Genomic DNA, 19,149 nt, shown 5'->3' with positions numbered 1-19,149 from the left:
AGTTTTGAAAAACTTTCTTACAGGCTTCTCAAGAAATGTTATTTAATTCTCCAAGGAAATGGCTCGTAACTGTTCAGAAGGATACGACGTATTTTAATGAATCGATGAAGAATAAATCAAACGATGTTATGGACAATTTTAACGTTATAGATGAATCTATATATGGTCTGCTTAATAAGTTGAATATGAGTGTTGATGCAGATGTTATAATAGCAGTTCAAGATGGTTGGTATATTTATTTGTTTTTATAATGTATATTAGGTTTCAGTAAACGTGTAAATACTTGCACGAATTTTAAATAGAGAATATAATATAAAATACTAATTACACAAAAGCGGAAAAGTTAAATTTTACACGAAGCTAGTTTAGTTGTTTGTCGAATTGTATTATTAAAAATACCATACCTGATTTATGGATTAACTAGCTGTCGCCCGCGACTCCATCCGTGGGGATTTAAAAACAAAATTAATGAGTAGCCTATGTGTTCTTCCAGTCTATTCTCTACATCTATGCCAAATGTCAGCGAGATCCATGCAGCTGTCTATCCATCTATACATCCATCTAAAGATTTCCTTATATAAATACGGCTAAACACTCACGTATATCACGTCGCTCAGTGAGCGAAATCAGTTCCACTCACCCTGATGAAGGGCCCCCGATGGGCTCGAAACTAGTCGGTGCCGCCACCGGACATATAAGTTTATTATAATGTCTTACGAAAGTTTGAATAATGTAAAGATTCACATTTATAATAATAGTAAGAAGTAAGATATTAAGGCAATTGTTTTAAGGTATTATGTCAACAAAAATTTATTTCTTAATTTATATTGTCTATGTTTAGACTTACGGACAGTTAATTTGTACGAAATATTTAATTATGGTAAGGTACAAGGTGGGAAATTAAAATTGATCAATATTGGTACATGGAATCCACGAAACGGTGAGTGCATTGTTAATTTTTTAATTAAATTATTTAAAACAGGACGAACATACAACAATTACAACATTTTCAGATTTACAAGGCAATTTTCTTACAATGTATAAATACTATAGGCGATGGGATTTTGAAGGACTGAAGTTACGTATGGTTATTGTGGTAGGTAATTTAAAATTGAATAAAAATAATTTTAGAAAAAAAAACATAATTTAGACCATAAATTATTTATTATCTTTTATTCTTCTATTAGCTGTTGTCCGCGACTCCGTGGCCGCGCGGAAATAAAAAAAAATTGTAGACTATCTTCTACATCTATGCCAAATTTCAACGAGACCTATTCAGCTGTTCTAGATATACCTTCAAACAAAAATCTATCTATCCAAACATTCATATTTATAATATTACTAGCTGTGGCCCGCTACTCCGTCCGCGCGGGATTAAAAATAGATGTTGGCCGATTCTCAGACCTACTCAATATGCTCACAAAAGTTCATGAGAATCGGTCAAGCCGTTTCGGCGGAGTATGGGAACGAAAACTGTGACACGAGAATTTTATATATAAGATTGATTTTCATAATGTTTATTATAGATGTCGCCACGTGTAAAGAATATCGGACCAGATGTTGTGACAAACAGACAACCGGTGGTTGGCGTTACAGCAGTTACCAGGACGACTTCTATGGTCCTACACGCTGTGTCAGAAATACACAACATTAGGTATCAGTTTTTATTATTTTGGTGGTTCAAAGGTCAGCTACAAAAGGCGACACTAAAATAGTGGGCCTAGCATGAAAATTTGTGACATTAGCCTTCGTACTCGTCAATAATGTCAAAATTAGTGCGAGATTTTAATACTTATACAAATTTTAATACTTTGTCAAAGATGGCGATCGTTACTAATATTCGTCGCTAGGCCCACTGTGCAGTGACTCGTGCGATGTTCATGGCGCTAAAATGTTGGCCTTTTGTTTTTGTGTGATAATCTGCATGCACAAGAACATTATTATCAAAGGAACTGCGCTGGCCTGTTATGCTGAACAATGCCTAAACACTAACTATAAATATTTGCCAGACATAGTAGCTTGGTTTATTAAGCGATAATTACAATGTTCGATGCGCGTATGTATCGGTGGTCGGTCGAGATGTCAAATTGACGTTTGTATCCCCGCTCCCAAGTGGCCAATATCTTGGCGCGCACTTACTATTAAAGACGTAAGTCAGGTAACTATGGGAGGTTAGTGGACTGGTGTATATTATAAAGGTTATATATTGTTACAGATACGATTATATTGTAGTTGATAGATGGATAGGAAATTATGATCGTAATGCATCTGCTGTAAGTATTATATAGGTTTATTTTACACATTTACATTAATGCGATATAATAATGAGATTGTGTACCTTAATACGTCATAAACGTTAACACCGAAAACAATGTCATCATCATCATCAGCTCACTATACGTCCCCACCGAGGGGCTCGGAGCCTACCCTAAATTAAGGGTGATAAGGTCATAGTCAACCACGCTGGCCAAGTGCGGGTCGGTTGACTTCACACTTATCTTTGAATTTCTTCTCAGATACGTGCAGGTTGCATCACGATGTTTTCCTTCACCGTAAGAACGTCGGATAAATGTACATATGTAAATCGGAAATTGAAAAACACATTGGTACATGGAGGGAATCGAACCCAGGACCTGCAGATTGCAAGTCAAGTGCTTGACCCCTGAGCCACCGACGCTCGGAAAAATAGTAATACATATAATCGAAAATAGTATAGTGATCAATATTTGTGGTGAAACTTTGACGTCCATAATATCCTTCACCGGCGTTCAAAGGGTTAAGACACGTGTCTAACTATATTTTTTGGGGTAACACAGATAATGTTTAACTTTCTACAGGCTGTTACAAACTCATTATACTTCAGAGAGGCTGACATTTCACCTGTGATTCGTATGATTAATTATACACTTGGCTACATAGATTTACTTTATCCACCCTTGACTTCAATAGAGTAAGTATAGTAGTCGTTTTTGCTTGACAGTTTTTTTTAGTAATGTACATTTACATATCGAAGTTGACAAGTAGAATATTCATATTAAAATTAATATTAGTACAGTCAGCTCCATAAATATATGTACATTTATAAAACTTCAGAAACTTGTTTTAAAAACATGTGTGCACGTATCGGTTCATATGATTCAGATCATGAGTACATGCTCTTGAAGAATACGTTTGTAAATATTTTTGAAACCAACGACCTATACATGTTTCTAAAGTTTTGTGTACATATTTATGCAGCTGACTGTACTGTTTCAGAACAAGATATTACTACAGAATTCCGACCTATGGTCCTGGTAAATTCGAGAATCAGTTCCTTAGGCCGCTAGCTCCTGGCGCCTGGTTATGTGTTCTTGCAGTGTGTTCGTTATGTATTCTTCTACTAGTGATGTCATCGAACATAGAAGGACGGCCATCTTCAACGCAGTTCGCAGTCCTTTCTGTATTTGCATCTTTTTGTCAACAATGTAAGCGTACTTTTCGGATTTGATTTTAAGTAAAAAAGTTTAAGACATTATATCGCTTAGGCATAAATTGAAATTTAAATATCCATTTTCTATAGTTGTTTAATATGTATATAAATATATTAATTATTGTCTTTTTTTACTAGTTTTCGAAGACAACAGTGAAATGGTAACAAGGAGAATAACGACAGGTAATTTGGCTTGATATCGAGTTTTGAAAAGAAACATGACATCTAATTTAATTAAAGTTGTACGTCCAAAGTTAACCAGAAGACTTGACACACCTTGTTTTAAACTTTAGCAGGTAAGATGACAATCCTGGTGACAGGATTGTCATGCGTCCTGATCTACAATTACTACACCAGCAGTGTGGTGAGCTGGTTGCTGAGCGGTCCCCCACCATCTATCAACTCTTTGAAAGAACTGCTTGAGAGTCCTTTGGAACTTATTTACGAAGATATTGGCTATACTCGGTCATGGCTGCAGGTACCAAATTTGTATTCATGTATACGTTCAGTGGCACTATATTTTTTCGTACTGAAATCAACTTGCGGGGTGAGTTAATGGTACAGAGGACATGTAGTAAAATATCCCTATGTCCTCTGCTAAATGTATGTATGTGCTTGAGGACGACGAGGAATAGGACAGAAGTGGATTTATAGGAACAACAGATACCTTTTCTGGCTTTCTTATCTGGCCTTTAAAGGTAGGCATCCCATTTTCAACCTTCTGCTTATAGCAAAGTGAACTTTACAAGTTTGCTTTATAATGTACCAAAACAATAAAAAACTTTAGAAAGGAAAAGTTAATCCAGAATCTGAAGCAATTTTTCATTAAAATCACAAATTGTAGATGCCGGACTATTATTATAACAAGAGAAATGCGAAAATAGAAGACGAACTAAGACAAAGGAAAGTTTTAAATAAAAAGAAAGGAGAACCGTTATTAGTGACTTTGGAACGGGGAATCGAAATGGTTAAGGCGGGAGGTATCTTCATTTTTAATGTGCCATCTTTAGTAGTACACTTGCTTAAAGGAAAGTTTAAGTCATTGTCAGTACCCAAATTGGGGCTCGAGTCCACCCTAAGTTCAACTGATGTGGGGGGGCTTCAAGAGTAGAGTGAATAGACATTTGCTTGCGTACCATCTTTCGGCCACATCATCTAAACATCAGGTGGGATCGTGGTCAAGCGCTAGCTTATTCAATATTCAAAAAAAAACTATCACAAACCTTTTGTTCGCCTTTTTTTGCACCCCAGTGTATAGGTTTACACCATTTTCACACCGTTGAATAGTTAATAGTATTTATCTGATCATCATCAACAGCTCACTATACTTTCCCACCGAGGGGTTCGGAGTCTACCCTAAGTTAAGGGTGATTAGGCCATAGTCAACCACGCTGGCCAAGTGCGGGTTGGTTGACTTCACACATATCTTTGAATTACTGCTCAGATATGTGCAGCATTACGATGTTTTCCTTCACCTGATCATATTTTTTATTATTATTTTTAGGTTATGCATATCACACCGAAGTGGACAATGCTAACACTCTGATATCGCGTACATTCACTCAGAACGAGCTCTGTGAACTTGGTTCATTGCAATCAATGGAGCCGACTCTTTTGTACGCTTCCTTGCAAAAGGATAGCCCTTATAAAGAGTTCTTTGTTTGGAGGTACATACCTTCTTGATTTGTTAATAATACTGTCAAATAAAAAAAATCTGCACATAATTTTGACCGCGAAGTGTAATAATTTTGACTGTAATTTTTTTTATTACACGAGCAAACCGTTCGTCTATATTTAAGGAATTTTTCAAATTTATAAACATAGATTTAACTAAGTTGTTTTTGCCTACTTTATAAGAAATTATATTTCAAATGAAATTTTTTCTTCTTTGCATCAATCATCATCATCAAACTATTGCAATAGAAATCGAAACGTTAATATTCTCACGAGTATTTTTATTCAATAAATAGGTCAGTTCAAGCTAATCAAGAACTGTTATGCAATTTAAAAATATATATTTACTGCTCTTATTAATCAGTTCATTATAAATGAACTCTTGACTACAGTTGAGCTTGGAATTTTGTTTTTTTATACATTTTCTTTTTTTTCTACTTCAAATACTGGCAGATAAAAAGAAGAAAAATAACATACAAGACAGATTTATAATGGAATTTTGAATTCGCTCGAGGTTCTATCATGTCAAATCCTTTATCTTATATTATATATCAAACGGCTTGACCGATTCTCATGAAATTTTGTGAGCATATTGAGTAGGTCTGAGAATCGGCCAACATCTATTTTTAATCTCGCGCGGACGGAGTCGCGGGCGATAGCTAGTATTATATTTTTTTTACATTATTTTGACTATAACATGAAATTGACTTTCATTGCACACATGTCGTGTTTAGCTAGCATTTTTTAATAAATGATCTCAGTTTGCTCCGCCTACGCGAACGTGGGATAATTTCCTGCATCCAGGATCGTACGCGAGCTCCCGATGTGTTGTGCGAAGGCAGTTCACCGAGAGCGCTGGCACTAGGCGGCGCGGCGCCGGCGTTCATACTGCTGGCTGCTGGATATGTTTCAGGCTTTTGTATTATGATTATAGAACGGTAAGTTAAAGTTTAATAATTTATTGTGCCAACATACTAAGTAGTGATTTCTTTTTAACACTTTTTTTTACAGTAGAAAAGTCTGAAACCTTTTTTTTCACGAATGAACCGACTCGACTTGTGAAATACCAAGGAAGGCAAGGAAGACAAGCGTTAAGTGGAAGCAATTTCTCTTTTTGTTTAAAAAATTTGCGTGCTTGTTGCCTAATTTTAATCCTCTTACTGTTCCCACCCTTTTCATAGAACCTAAGGATAGGAAGGAAAAGTGGATTCGGCGGAAGGAGCGTAGGAAAGGCGAATTCTTGTTCTTTGTCCCCGCCTCTATCGATTAACGGTAGACATCTGCAAATGCGGATGTCGACAGGTGCTTTTTGTTTGGCAACTTAAACCATAAATAACATGTTTGTCTTTGATTTTTTCAGCATTCACTATAAATTGCAAAATCGCGCTTGGCCACAATAAATTATTAAAATAGATTCAAAAATTACATAATATTTGGAGAGAAACAGCAAATGGTAACACCGTCACAAAACAGGACGATAGATCAGGTTTTTAAAAGAAAAGATTCGAAAGCACGCTATCTTAAATCCACAGAAATATTTGTTTTTGAAATTCGTAGTTATCTTGAACGTTAAAAAGATGAATAGATAAAATCACGCATTGAACTCGAATAAGACATAGAATGGGATAAATAAAAATATCGAAAAAGATGCAAAAAATTAGCGAATCGAGAGATGAAAATTAATTATTTTAAATGAATTTAGTTGTGACCGAAAAATGGATGTGAAATATAATTATTTAGCAAAACTCAGTGTCTCGTGAAATTGACCCAGCGGCGGCGGCGGCGTGTAACTTTGTATTATGCACACGATTGTATCTGCTTTTATTATAAATTGTTTCCTTTCTATAATAATTGTTTTATTGTTTCAAAATACCATAAAACCCAATTTAATTCATCTTTGTTTTATATTGATTCATAAGATAATAGCTTTTGCCCGCGACTCCGTCTGCGCGGGATTATAAAATAGATGTTGGCCGATTCTCAGACCTACTCAATATGCTCACAAAATTTCATGAGAATCGGTCAAGCCGTTTCGGAGGAGTATGGGAATTAAAATTGTGACACGTGAATTTTATATATAAGATTTATTCGGCAGTAGAGTCAAGGAGATTCGCGTAGATACCTTGTCTTAATTTGTAAACATTTTTTGATGGCGTTAGTAATAAAATAAAATAATCTTTTTTTTTAAATATTAAATAAGATTTTTTACCATAGATACCTATAGACCTAGTCTCAAAGAGTAACAGTTTCTTATTAAAGAGTACAACAAACACGTAAACATTGTGTGATAGTATAGAACTTTCGTCGCTCGTCCTGAATAAATAAATAGGCATATTGTGCATACTATATAAAACAAAAAACGTATCTACGGAATGTTGTGTAATTCTAGTAATAAGGTCGTTTCTGCTTTTTTTGTAAGCTGAAAGGAGCGGTCACTTATTATCGCTAAAATGTCGAAGTAACCATCTGCAGTTGGTACAGATAACATATAATATAGTCTTATAAAGTGTTATTTAAATTGTTTATACAGCAAAAATGTGTCGCAATGAAGTAACCACCTGCATTGCTGTCGCTTGATACAGAACAAATTAAGTTAGTGGAACTGTCGTTGTCGGACAGCTGCCAAACTATATGATTCAAAAATACACAAACATAAAGTTTGTTATAGTCAATTTAATATAGTGAACAAAATACTGTACTATGTTTATTATTATATACATCTTGAACAATGATAAAAAACATGTTACTAACATATTGAGAGTTGCTTGATGGATACTATCGAATATTCTTTATCAAGAAAAACCTATATTATTTTGTAGCTTGAAAAAGTTAAAGAACTCTAAGCCTGGGCTTAGCAGACTAGACAAGTTTAAGAATTTTGTAGGTCTGTTTGTTAATTTTGGATATTTTCGAAACGGCTGATTTTGTCAGGTCTTTTACAGAAACGTAGCTGATGAATGGGGAAATAATTAGGGTCTTTATTTAATTAGAGTTGATGTTGCAGGTAGCGGTTGTCTAGTAATAAACATTACGATAAACTTAGTTGAAAACTAAATGTTTCATAGCGGAACAATCTGTACGTAAAATAAAATATCATCTCACATATTCTCTTTAAAAAAACCAGTGATAGCTATATGTTTTTGACCAGATATTTCGGCAGTGGAAACGCCTGATAATACATATTGTATGATTACAATCAATGCGTGTATTTTTGGTGTCAATGCAGTAAAATGAATTTGCATTTCAATATTTTTGTAAAATACTACGAGGAGTGACTCGTATTTGAATTTTGGCACGGTCAGTTCTGCGGCGGACACCCGTTGCAACAATTATCCGGCTCGGTGAGCTGGCTCCGTTGAGACAACTGGAAACTTGTTTTGTCCACTGTTTGGTTTATATTGAACTAAAACTAACTTCAGGCATTTTGTAGATCAAATTTTTATGTTTTCGTAACAATATTTTGACAGAAAAGATTTGTTTTGTGTCAATATTGATTTTTTTCAATCGACAGTCATTTTAAAAGTACACAACGTATGAAACAGTGGTAGAGCCCGCTTTAACATCTTCGCACGAATTGGCCCAGCTCGCCCGGTGAAATACCACGACCACACAGAAGACAGGCGTGAAATGGAAGCAATTCCGCGTTTCGTCTGATGAGTGTGCGTCCCGGAGGCCTAATTTAGTCCTCTTTCCCTTCCCATCCTTTTCTTTATAAGGAAAGGATGGGAAGTGGAAGTGGACTTTACGGATGAGGGGATGCATGGAAGGGGAAGATATTTTCTTTCTGTGCATCCTCTCCTCCGTCGATTAAAGGTAGGCAGCGCATATGCAATTGCGTATGTCTATGGGCAGCAGTCACTTTGCTATTTCAGCGATTTCAGGTGGCTGCTCGCTCGTTTACCACCTTTTGATAAAAAAAAAGAAAAATAAGACTAGAATGTAGATTTAGTTACCATTTTAATTTCTATTCAATATGAAATAGGTTCAAGGTATATAATTAACAATTTCGATGGCAGTACAAGCATTAACTCTTTATTTTTAAATCTAGCAATAATGACATCATTAGTAGTAAAATCAGAGGTATTTGTTCTTTTAAAGGTAAATACGTACTTGAACATATTGTATAAAAGGGCATGAAACTAGTGCAGTACAAAAACGGGCGACATAGTGCGCGACACTACACACTAATGACACTGACGTCATCGACAGGTTAATGAACTTGAAATGTACAGACAGCAAAATTATATGGCTATTAGTTTTTACGCGTCAAAACAATTTTTGGAATTTTATTAAGATTTTATAACTAGACTAATCTACGTTAAAACGTCAATTTAATATAGTAGTTACAAAACAATGATTATAAAAGGATTTTTTTAATTCATAGAGTTACAAATATTCATTTGAACATTAGATGATTAATTACTTGTGTCTAACACACAAAATAACATCATTTGCACGTACATCTGCATATCTTAAAGAATAAAAAGTTTTAACATTAGCAAAAATAAAATAAAATTATTAGTGCAACTTATTTGCTGACTCTCCCTGCCTCAGAGTTCAATAGAGCCTCGCGTCGCACGCTCATTTCGTCTCCATGTAGCTTATGTGCGGCTTTCCTTACTTTTCATCGCCATTGCGTAAAATGTGGTACAGTTTATACGCTGTTGCGACTTATAGTAATACTAGATTGTGCCCGCGAGTTCGTCAGCGCGGAAATAAATAAAACTTAATTAGTAGCCTGTGTTCTTCCAGAATGTGTTTTAGATCCATGAGACATAACAGCGAGATCTGTTGAGCCGTTCAGTAAGGTATCTAACAAACATCCTTCCATCTAAATATTCGCATTTATAATATTAGTGAGAATTAATACTAGGAAGGTCTTTATGAAAGATGTCAATAAGTTTCATCATGTTTTATCATTTTATGGAAAACGTGTCGAGTGGAACGAACCCTTTTATTACGTAAGTTGCAAGTAAAGTCGGCAGGTTTTGATTTACATTGCCTTGTGTGTGGCTCTTACGCGATATCTTTTAACTTGACACACAGTATAAAGACTGCAGTGTGCGAATGGTCGCTGTCAAGACTAAACCTAGGATTTGTCCTCAGTAAGCTACCTTGCGATATGCTCGAATTTCCATCGGGGAAATGGAAAATATTATTTCACATATTTAATGATCAATTCCAACAGGTCTATACATATTGTAAAGGTAAAACAAAGAACTATCCATTTTTTATTTTTTAGATTTGATTTTGAAAAAAATCTAAAAATATAGAACAGTTATAATATTGCTTTATTTTTAAATGATGTATAATCTTTTTCGTGGTTTTTAATATAATGTTGGTGCGAAACGAGATATTGCGATTCAATACAATTTACTAATTGATAGTGAAAGATTGCAGGAGTTTAATCTTACTTTTTACTAATATTATAAATGCGAATGTTTGTTTGAAAGTATCTTCGGAACAGCTAAAGGGATCTCGACGAAATTTGACATAGATATAGAACATAGTCTGGAAGAAAACTACACGCTACTTTTTTATATCTTGCGGACAGAGTTGCGGACGACAGCTAGTATATACAATTTTATAATGGTTTAGTCATAAAGTTAGTCATCTAGTGTTATCTAGACGTAATCTTTCAAGTGTTTATTAGTTCAGTATATCTATTGTTTGTTGAGTACGCACTTGTCCTTGCGAGCGTACAAGTGTCGTATGTCGCAAAATATCAAATGCATTTGCAACTCGCAATTTTCCATAACCACAAGCTTGTATTGAATAATCTATTTTGAAATTCTTATTGTGTTTTAGTTGGAAATATACTTCTGTACACCTTTCACACTCCAAACACAACAATATAAGAATCAAAACCTACATTTTTATAGTAGAAGCATACAAGCAATTCGTTTGTGACTAAAACTTTTTTATTTTTATTTAAAGGTGCAACAAGCAAGCGGCCAAAGTAGCCAAGCGATCGCTACCCATAGACTTTTATAATTGTCGATGCTTGGCCTACCTTAAATCGACATATGAGGGGACGCACAGAAAGGGAATGTTCTCGCTTCCTTTACGTTGCCTTCTCCGTCAAATCCACTTTGCTTTCCTTTACATATAAGAAAAGGATGGAAAAGGAAAGGAGACTTAAACTAAGATAACGGCACGTAAGTGTCAGTAATATACAAATATGTATTATACTATCCATTCAATTTATTAAAAGCATAATTTTATAAAACATATTAAAGTTTATTAGAAAATATGTCTTTTCCAGTAACAGCAACTACCAATAGAATCAAAACCGGCGATAGTCCAATTGTTATTCCAGAATTCGGATCGCAAGCTTTCTTAGAATGATCTGGAATTGTCCAAGCGACGTTCTTTAAGTCTTCGTTTCCATTAATAATGGATTGCACAAATTTTTCCTCATTTTTACTTATTGTTGAATTTCTGCTTAGAACCCAAGCCCATACTGGAAATGTAAAATAAATTAAACAACGGTTTTTTGTCTTATTCAAACAAGTCAAAGGCAATTTTAAACTGATATATAAACACGGCTAACACTCAGTGAGTGACGGGCCGCGTCCGCGAAATAATACCAGTACCACTCATCCTGATGAAGGGCCCCCGATGGGCTCGAAACTAGTCGGTGCCGACACCGGACGTATATACGTGAGTGTTTAGCCGTGTTTATATATCAGTTTAGTAAAATGTCTCACGAAAGTTTGAATAATTTAAAGGCAATTTTGTTTGTGATAACTTTCAGCTAGGTGTTATGAGTTGTAGGGATCATATTTAATATTTAATTTAAATTGTATAATCATAGATGTATACTAATAATATAAAGAGGAAAGGTTTGAATGTTTGTTAACAATAAATAGGCGCCGACCCTACTTCTTTCACTGTTGAGAAGTTACACTATCCGTGGTTGACGTAGGCTATAATTAGATTTTTATAAATCAGCAATGCCGAAGTCAAGGACGACTATTAGTAAAATTACCTATTATAAATAATTACTTAAGGTAGAATATAAAAACGTACCATTTTTTGACGAATTATTAATATTTTTGCAACTGTAGACCACAGCGTAGTTGGTGTAATTCGTTGCCAATACAATTGAATTGTAGATTATATCTGAAAGATAATTTATTTTTATTTTATACACAAATTTAAATTTGTAAAATGTTTAGTAATAAATTATCAAATCTTACCTTCGTAAGTTATAGTAAATTGACCTTGGACAGTATTTTTAACTCCATACGGTACAACAATAGTTCCGTTTCTATATTTGATTTTTTTCTCATTTATTTCCTTGTTAGATATTGTTATATTGGAGAAGGAATCTTGCGTTGCGTATATCTTAGTAGTTGAACAAGTACCACATTCTTGTGCGTTTGGTATACGTTTGATTTGATACCAATCGCCTGATAACTGCAAAATAATTCAACATTTGTTTTACAAACTTTTTAACTCTTAATTAAATATTTTAATTCACAAAGATTATACGTAATTTTATGTAAAGGCCATCATTAAACTCATTTTTCGGTACATAAAAAAAGCTGATCATGTTTTTTTAGTGTCCAAATAAAAATTCTTTGTAAAACATTCAATATTGTTTTAAAAAGATGTTTTATTTGTTGATTTATGATGTCACGTCATTCATTTTGTAAATACATATTTTATTTATTATTCTAGAGATACTGCAGCTTGGATGGATTGTGTGAAAGAAAATATGGCTAAGAAGGGGATGGATTCAGATATGATGATAGAGATTTATACAGGAGTAGTGCCGAAACTCGGTTCACAATCCGGTAACTATAACGAAGTAACCGTCCGAGCCGAGACTCCTGAGGGAGCCCTCGAGTCTTGTTACTCTTAAACGAGGTTCAGGCTAAGCGCCATCTGCGCTCGGCCACCTCGAGCCCGGTGAAGCTGTAAAGGCCTCCTCGAGGCAAACAGTGACTACTCAGTCACAAATAAAAAGAAACTCTGTAGGGATAAGGGCAGGTTGATGACGATTCTAAAGTTTCTGGAGATTAGTAACTAAATCTATTATGTGGTACACATATTAAATAATGATTAATAGCATAGATATCATGATGAGTAATTAAACGAACATCTAAAAACAAATACGCAATAATTTCCTATACAAAGTAAATATTAACATTGTTATCACAATGGCTTTCTGAGGCATAAAATATTTGTATAAAACATATCGTCATCCCTGTCATTATCATTGAAAAATTAGAGATAACAGTATGTTTTAAACGGTTTTGGTCTCGAAAACCCACGGTTAATCTTATCAGAGTTGTTATAAGTCTTAAATACATACCTGAGTCACATTCAAATCTCTCACGGCTAGTATATTTCCAAAGTTACATGTTCCATTGCGCGCTATTTGTCCCGATGCAAAGGTAATTAAAAACAACGACACTATTAAAGGCAGCATTGTAAAATTTAATTTAAATAAAATATATAAAATAAAAGTCTGTACACTGAAACTCTCTGTTAAGAATTAAAAAATATTTTTGATGAACTTATCTTAAATAGACTTTTAATTTTTATGTCATTAAAATTTATTGAGAATCATTAAAATGTAATTAATTCGTTTGATGATTGTTCAAGTTGTTATGCGGTGATTTGTAATAGAGATACGCTAAAGAGAAATCATTCAAGTAAATTTATATACATTTTTATACTACTAGCTATCGCCCGCAACTCTTTCCGCGCGGAATTAAAAAAAATGCTATGTATTTTTGCAGACTACGTTTTATAAGTGTGACAAATTTCATCGAAATCCGTTCAGTCATTCTGGAGATATCTTCAAAGAAACATTGATCCATCTAAACATTGGCAGTTATAATATTATAATAGTAAGATTTATAAACTTCATATCAAACATACAACACATCAATGGGAAAAGCGAAAGGAAATGAAAGATTGTTCAGTTTAAAGTATTCTTAATCAGAACATTAACAATTTAATTAAAGTTAATTAAATTCTTTCCAGCTATAAACAGAACAAGGAATGTAAGAACAGGTGATATTCTGATGTTGAAGCCAGAGTTTATGTTACAAGCTTCTTTAGTGTGTTTTGTTTCAATCCATGTAGCGTTCTGTAGATCTTCATTTGATTTTATTAAAGCATCAACCGTTGTTTTATCAGCTTGTTCCAAAGATGTACTTTTGCTGTACACCCAAGCTGCAACTGTTAAAAAAAAGTTATAATTTCCATACCATTTTCGTATGGAAATGCGTAATTTTTAGTGCAAGTTTTGATATTGATATTTTAATATTGGTTCTTTACTGTATGCGAGCATCGGTGGCTCAGGGGTTAAGCACTTGACTTGCAATCCGCAGGTCCTAAGTTCGAATCCCGCCATGTACCAATGTGTTTTTCGATTCCCGATTTACATATGTACATTTATCCGACGTTCTTACGGTGATGGAAAACCAAAGATCTGTGTGAAGTCTACCAACCCGCACTGGACCAGCGTGGTTGACTATGGCCTAATCACCCTTAACTTAGGGTACGTATAGTAAGCTGATAATGATGATATAACATACCAGCTGAACGTGTTGCGTTGATGCTCGCACATGAGTATAGCAATACATATTTTGTGGGATTAACGCCCAATAAGACTGTATCGAAGGTATAATCTGTAAAAAAAAAACTCCGACTGAGGGCTAATGAGACAGAGATACTAGAGACCTAAGTCTTCTAGTCTTTTTTTCCATTTCAACCTTTAATATGGGAATAGATTAGAAGAGGAAGTAGATTCGTTGAGGAAATGTAAGGATAAGAAATGAAAACATCCTATTCTTTCGATTTTTATCTACTATGACGATTAAAAGTATCCAACGCCTCTATCTAACAAGTACAAGACTATCTTACTTAGCCATAAGATTAGATGGATGGATGGATGTTTGTAAAAAGGTACTGCCGGAACGGCTTAACGGATCCTGATAAAATTTGGCACAGATATAGAACACAATCTGGAAGAAGAAATAGGCTACTTATTTTTTTTAAGACTTGTAAAATTGATTCATTCAAAATTCAAACAATTAATTTCTACTTACTTTGATAATTCATATTGAACAAGCCCAATGTTGCATTTATTATAATAATACGACCTTTTGTGTTATGCACGTGGTCGCCATGAACCTCTCTATGTGCGAGAGACACGTACGATGTAGTATTTTCATTTTCAATAGCTACAGTCAATGTGGAACATTCTCCAGTGTCCAATGGATTCTCTATATGTTGTATTTGATGCCATTCTCCTAGCAACTGAAAATGTTTATAGATAAAGAAAAAAATCTACGCTACTATTAGAACGCTAATTTAACAGTGGTAGAGCCCGCTTTAACATCTTCGCACGAATCGGCCCGGCTCGCCCGGTGAAATACCACGACCACACAGAAGACAGGCGCAAGTGGAAGCAATTCCGCGTTTCGTCTAATGAGTGTGCGTCCCGGAGGCCTAATTTAGTCCACTTTCCCTTCCCACCCTTTTTCTCATAAGGAAAGGATGGGAAGTGGAAATGGACTTTCCGGATGAGAGGATGCATGGAAGGGGAAAATGTTTTCATTCTGTGCATCCTCCCCTCCGACGTTTAAAGGTTGGCAACGCATATGCAATTGTGTACATATATCTATGTGCAACGATCACTTCGCTATTTCAGCGATTTCAGGTGGCCGCTCGCTCGTTTGCCACCTTTTGATATAAAAAAAAAACATACCTCTGTAATGTTCAATGTTTTCACAGACGCAATATTTTCCCAATCACAAGGGCCATTGCGGATAACTGTTCCTAAAGCAAACGAAATAATACAAAAGAAAAATATATAACGAAACATGTTGATGTTGTAATTTAGACTGGTTACAGTGATAGTTTACAGTTGACTGACTGAAATATAAATAAAGACTGGAGTTATCTTAAGTGTACTTAAGCGATTATAAAGCTTAATGCATAACGGCACCGCTTAATCTGACAATGTTTCATGAAAGTGAATATGATATGTATATCCTTATACTATTGCGATATGGAGATGAATTGTTATGTTCTTTAAACCAATTTCTAGTTTTTATCTTCATTATTTAAAGATTTATTTTATCACGTGACTAAAATAACTAAAAAAGTACTAGATTTCGACCTAACTTTGCTCGGGACGATTGAATACAAAATATAAAATCTCTCAAAGTACTTGCTTATAGCTTTCTATTGGTGCAAAATTTTAAAAAATCATGTAATATTCCGTACTGCAACACGGGCGTGAGAACAGCGCGGAGGTACCTTTCAGACCTCACCCGTCGCTCTCTCCTCGCGTCTCTCTGATTACTTATATTGTTTCGTGTGTAGACTAGCCTTTATTTATTTATATTAAAACAGTAATTGACCTACTAGCTTCCTGGGTGTATATGTATACCACTATTGATTATTAGGTAACTACTTGATAACTAATTGGGAAATACCTGTTGTGAAATAATCAACAGTATGTAAATATTTATTTTATTCTACTTAATTAAATTATAAGGCGTAAAACTGTAAACTTAGTTAATTTAATAAATAAATCAACTAAGTTTGCCGAGTTCCGTCATCGGACGACGCGACAGACCGCCAGGTTCCATCCACACCAACTGGATGGCTGGCATTCCACACTGGTGCGATTCTAGCGCAATTTTTTGCCTCGCACAGCCGCGTTGTGGAACGATCTGTCCTCGGCGGAATTTCAAAACCAATACGACTTAGGGACCTTCAAGAAGCGCGGATACCATTTCCTTAAAGGCCGGCAACGCATCTGCAGTTCCTCTGGTTTTGCAGATGTCCATGGGTGTCGTTGTTCCTCCCACCTCGGTGTTCCCGCGGCTCGTTTGCCCCTTCTCTTATAAAAAAATCATAAACTTCATCCGGTGTCGGCACCGCCAAACACATCGCAGGCTCTTCAAATTCTCTTGCAGTGAGAGATAGCCCGCGTTCGCGAAATAATGCCAGTCCCTCTCACCCTATAGAAGAGCCCACGATGGGGTCGAAAGTAATCGGTGCCGACACCAGATTAAGTGGACGTGTTGAAGGCGTTTTTATTTTGATCAATAAAATATATATTAATTAAAATAATTCTAGCAGATTGTCCCGTAACATTCTGGGTAAAGGGTCATTTGTTTTGCTTGTACAGTCCTGACACGAATTCCGTGATCTTTGCCTAATCTAAAGTAGAAGTGTTAAACATACCGTGCGGGGATTACCACGAACATTCATTTAAAAGGACGTCAGACTTGATATTAGAAATATATATTACTTATGAATGAGTGTTCTATGTAAATTTGTTATCAGCGAAATATCAATTAAAGTACAAGACTCAAGTACTTGTTTATCATAAATCCGTCACTTTAGTCACACTGATGAATAATGTAAATATTTATTTTATTACTTATGATGTGTATATTTTCTAATTATCTATGTCTATACTTTTAAAAACGATTTACAAGAAAGGTAAGCTGTATAAGCAAAGGATGAAAATTATTATTCAGCGCCTTCAAAGATAAAATAGCAATTCGTTGTAATTGTCATTTCTCTCGTTTTTTTTTCTAAGTAAAAAATATTTCGTTGTCTTAAACGTATATTAAAAACGTATATTTTAAAGCCTTGTTTAAATTTATAAGGTACTTGTCTGTCGGTACTAAATTTAATTAAACGATATAAATTCCGTTCCGTAGAGGAACTTGTTAATTGCCCTCAGTAGTGATTGAGAGGCCGAATTCACTCGTTTTTTCCAAAGTACCCAACTTTCGCAATTTACCTTTAAAATCAAATTAATTATGACGCCGTTTGAATTTTATTTTTCAATACAGGTCTTTTTTATTATTTAATTACGTAATAACATAGAAGAGTTAAGTAACAACAGACAGTTTCTCGTAGACGTTGTAGCGAATTGTAGAATGTTCTACGATTCGCTTGTAGACGGGTTCCAATACCATGTCACTTGTAATTTATGATGGGTTTCACTTGCAATTTATAATTGCAAAATATCCTCAAAATATAAACAATTAATTTAAATTTGTGTTTTAAAATAAAAAAGATACGAAAACTTACATAAAAACGGCCAAAACACGACGTATATTCGTGCGGTTCCTTCATGTGAGTGTTTTAGCCGTTTCTAAAAGTTTACGATAATGTCTCATGAATAATTTAAGTTATGAAAAATAACATTTTATTCATAAAATAATACTAAGAAAGTGTTTTAAATACTTCAATGCTCCAGTAAAATAAATGGTTGCGGCAAGAGCGGATGCTTCATAATCCATGGTGGACATTGTTGCAGTGCGATCTCTCGCTATCTTTGCTAATTACAAAAAGATTACGTAAAACTATCTTTTGTCCTTAAACAAAGAGAAAGAGACAAGAAAACGTAGTAGATTCCTTTGTACTAGCGCAATTTTTTCTTGATAAGAATTCTATTGAAAACATCCGTATAAGTTTCGCTTAAATAGAAACTAAGGCAGCAAAGAATCTCTTTTATTATCTATCTATAATAAATTATTTCTAATATAACGAATGTTTAAAATACACAAGCTTTTAGCGCGTTTTAATTAAAGAGTAAAAAATATCGTACCTTTTTTAGATTAATAGCTGCTTTTAATTAAGAAAAAAAAACTTTTGTCTCGATTAGAATCACGATTTATGTGCAGTGATTTAAAAGAGAAAAAACCCTTTGATTACATTTTTACGTAAATTCCTTTTTAAATAATTTTTTTTATAACCGTGGATTTCCACTGACAAGACAATTTTATTATACTATTTGTCACCCTCTTTGTTTTAAAACAAATAATAGTGGAATTTTGCAATAATATAATTTAAACATTTCCTATATTTTTAAATTTAAATGTTCTATTGGATTACATTTTCTACAAAAAAAAAAGATGTTGTCCTGAAATTATTAACATTGTACTTTTAGTACACGTGAAAAGTTCCAAGCAAAAAATCAGAGTGCAAGAGCCACTTACTTAATACCCTCC

At 34.4% G+C, this 19,149-nt stretch overlaps 3 protein-coding genes across 3 annotated transcripts; 1 reads left to right on the top strand and 2 right to left on the bottom strand.

Annotated features, from left to right (window-relative positions):
• The first annotated feature begins 1,601 nt into the window (after nt 1-1,601).
• On the top strand, nt 1,602-6,085 carry LOC106118918 (uncharacterized). Its single transcript, XM_013313681.1, has 9 exons — nt 1,602-1,654; nt 2,216-2,273; nt 2,838-2,950; nt 3,256-3,464; nt 3,608-3,652; nt 3,763-3,947; nt 4,314-4,449; nt 4,974-5,136; nt 5,905-6,085. The coding sequence occupies exons 1-9, from the start codon at nt 1,617-1,619 to the stop codon at nt 6,083-6,085; spliced, it is 1,128 nt and encodes a 375-aa protein (XP_013169135.1). The 5' UTR covers nt 1,602-1,616.
• A 5,257-nt stretch (nt 6,086-11,342) lies between these two features.
• On the bottom strand, nt 11,343-13,613 carry LOC106118908 (apolipoprotein D-like). The gene is made up of 4 exons (XM_013313671.1): nt 13,467-13,613; nt 12,346-12,565; nt 12,176-12,268; nt 11,343-11,606 (listed from the first exon to the last, which is right to left on the bottom strand). Exons 1-4 carry the CDS (start codon nt 13,581-13,583, stop codon nt 11,377-11,379), a joined length of 660 nt encoding a protein of 219 aa, XP_013169125.1. The 5' UTR covers nt 13,584-13,613; the 3' UTR covers nt 11,343-11,376.
• Nucleotides 13,614-14,077: 464 nt separating this feature from the next.
• Nucleotides 14,078-16,049, bottom strand: LOC106118888 (uncharacterized). The gene is made up of 4 exons (XM_013313652.1): nt 15,876-16,049; nt 15,214-15,424; nt 14,701-14,793; nt 14,078-14,341 (listed from the first exon to the last, which is right to left on the bottom strand). The coding sequence occupies exons 1-4, from the start codon at nt 15,990-15,992 to the stop codon at nt 14,115-14,117; spliced, it is 648 nt and encodes a 215-aa protein (XP_013169106.1). The 5' UTR covers nt 15,993-16,049; the 3' UTR covers nt 14,078-14,114.
• Nucleotides 16,050-19,149: the final 3,100 nt, after the last annotated feature.

The sequence above is a fragment of the Papilio xuthus genome, unplaced genomic scaffold (assembly GCF_000836235.2).
Source record: "Papilio xuthus unplaced genomic scaffold, Pxut_1.1 DF827542.1, whole genome shotgun sequence".
Taxonomy (NCBI): domain Eukaryota; kingdom Metazoa; phylum Arthropoda; class Insecta; order Lepidoptera; family Papilionidae; genus Papilio; species Papilio xuthus.
Note: the sequence above shows the minus strand (reverse complement) of the source record. Positions and strands in the feature narration are given on the sequence as shown.

Bases quoted from the DNA above. Each gene is read 5' to 3' on its own strand.
- LOC106118918 (XM_013313681.1), top strand. From the start codon at position 1,617: ATGGTCCTACACGCTGTGTCAGAAATACACAACATTAG. The intron at 1,655-2,215 runs GTATCAGTTTTT...ATATTGTTACAG, and splicing joins TCAGAAATACACAACATTAG to ATACGATTATATTGTAGTTG. The intron at 3,653-3,762 runs GTAATTTGGCTT...TTTAAACTTTAG, and splicing joins AACAAGGAGAATAACGACAG to CAGGTAAGATGACAATCCTG.
- LOC106118908 (XM_013313671.1), bottom strand. From the start codon at position 13,583: ATGCTGCCTTTAATAGTGTCGTTGTTTTTAATTACCTTTGCATCGGGA. The intron at 12,269-12,345 runs GTAAGATTTGAT...ATTATCTTTCAG, and splicing joins ATTTACTATAACTTACGAAG to ATATAATCTACAATTCAATT. The intron at 11,607-12,175 runs GTACGTTTTTAT...TTACATTTCCAG, and splicing joins TAATAATTCGTCAAAAAATG to TATGGGCTTGGGTTCTAAGC.
- LOC106118888 (XM_013313652.1), bottom strand. From the start codon at position 15,992: ATGTTTCGTTATATATTTTTCTTTTGTATTATTTCGTTTGCTTTAGGA. The intron at 15,425-15,875 runs GTATGTTTTTTT...AAACATTTTCAG, and splicing joins AAACATTGAACATTACAGAG to TTGCTAGGAGAATGGCATCA. The intron at 14,342-14,700 runs GTATGTTATATC...TTTTTTTAACAG, and splicing joins CAACGCAACACGTTCAGCTG to TTGCAGCTTGGGTGTACAGC.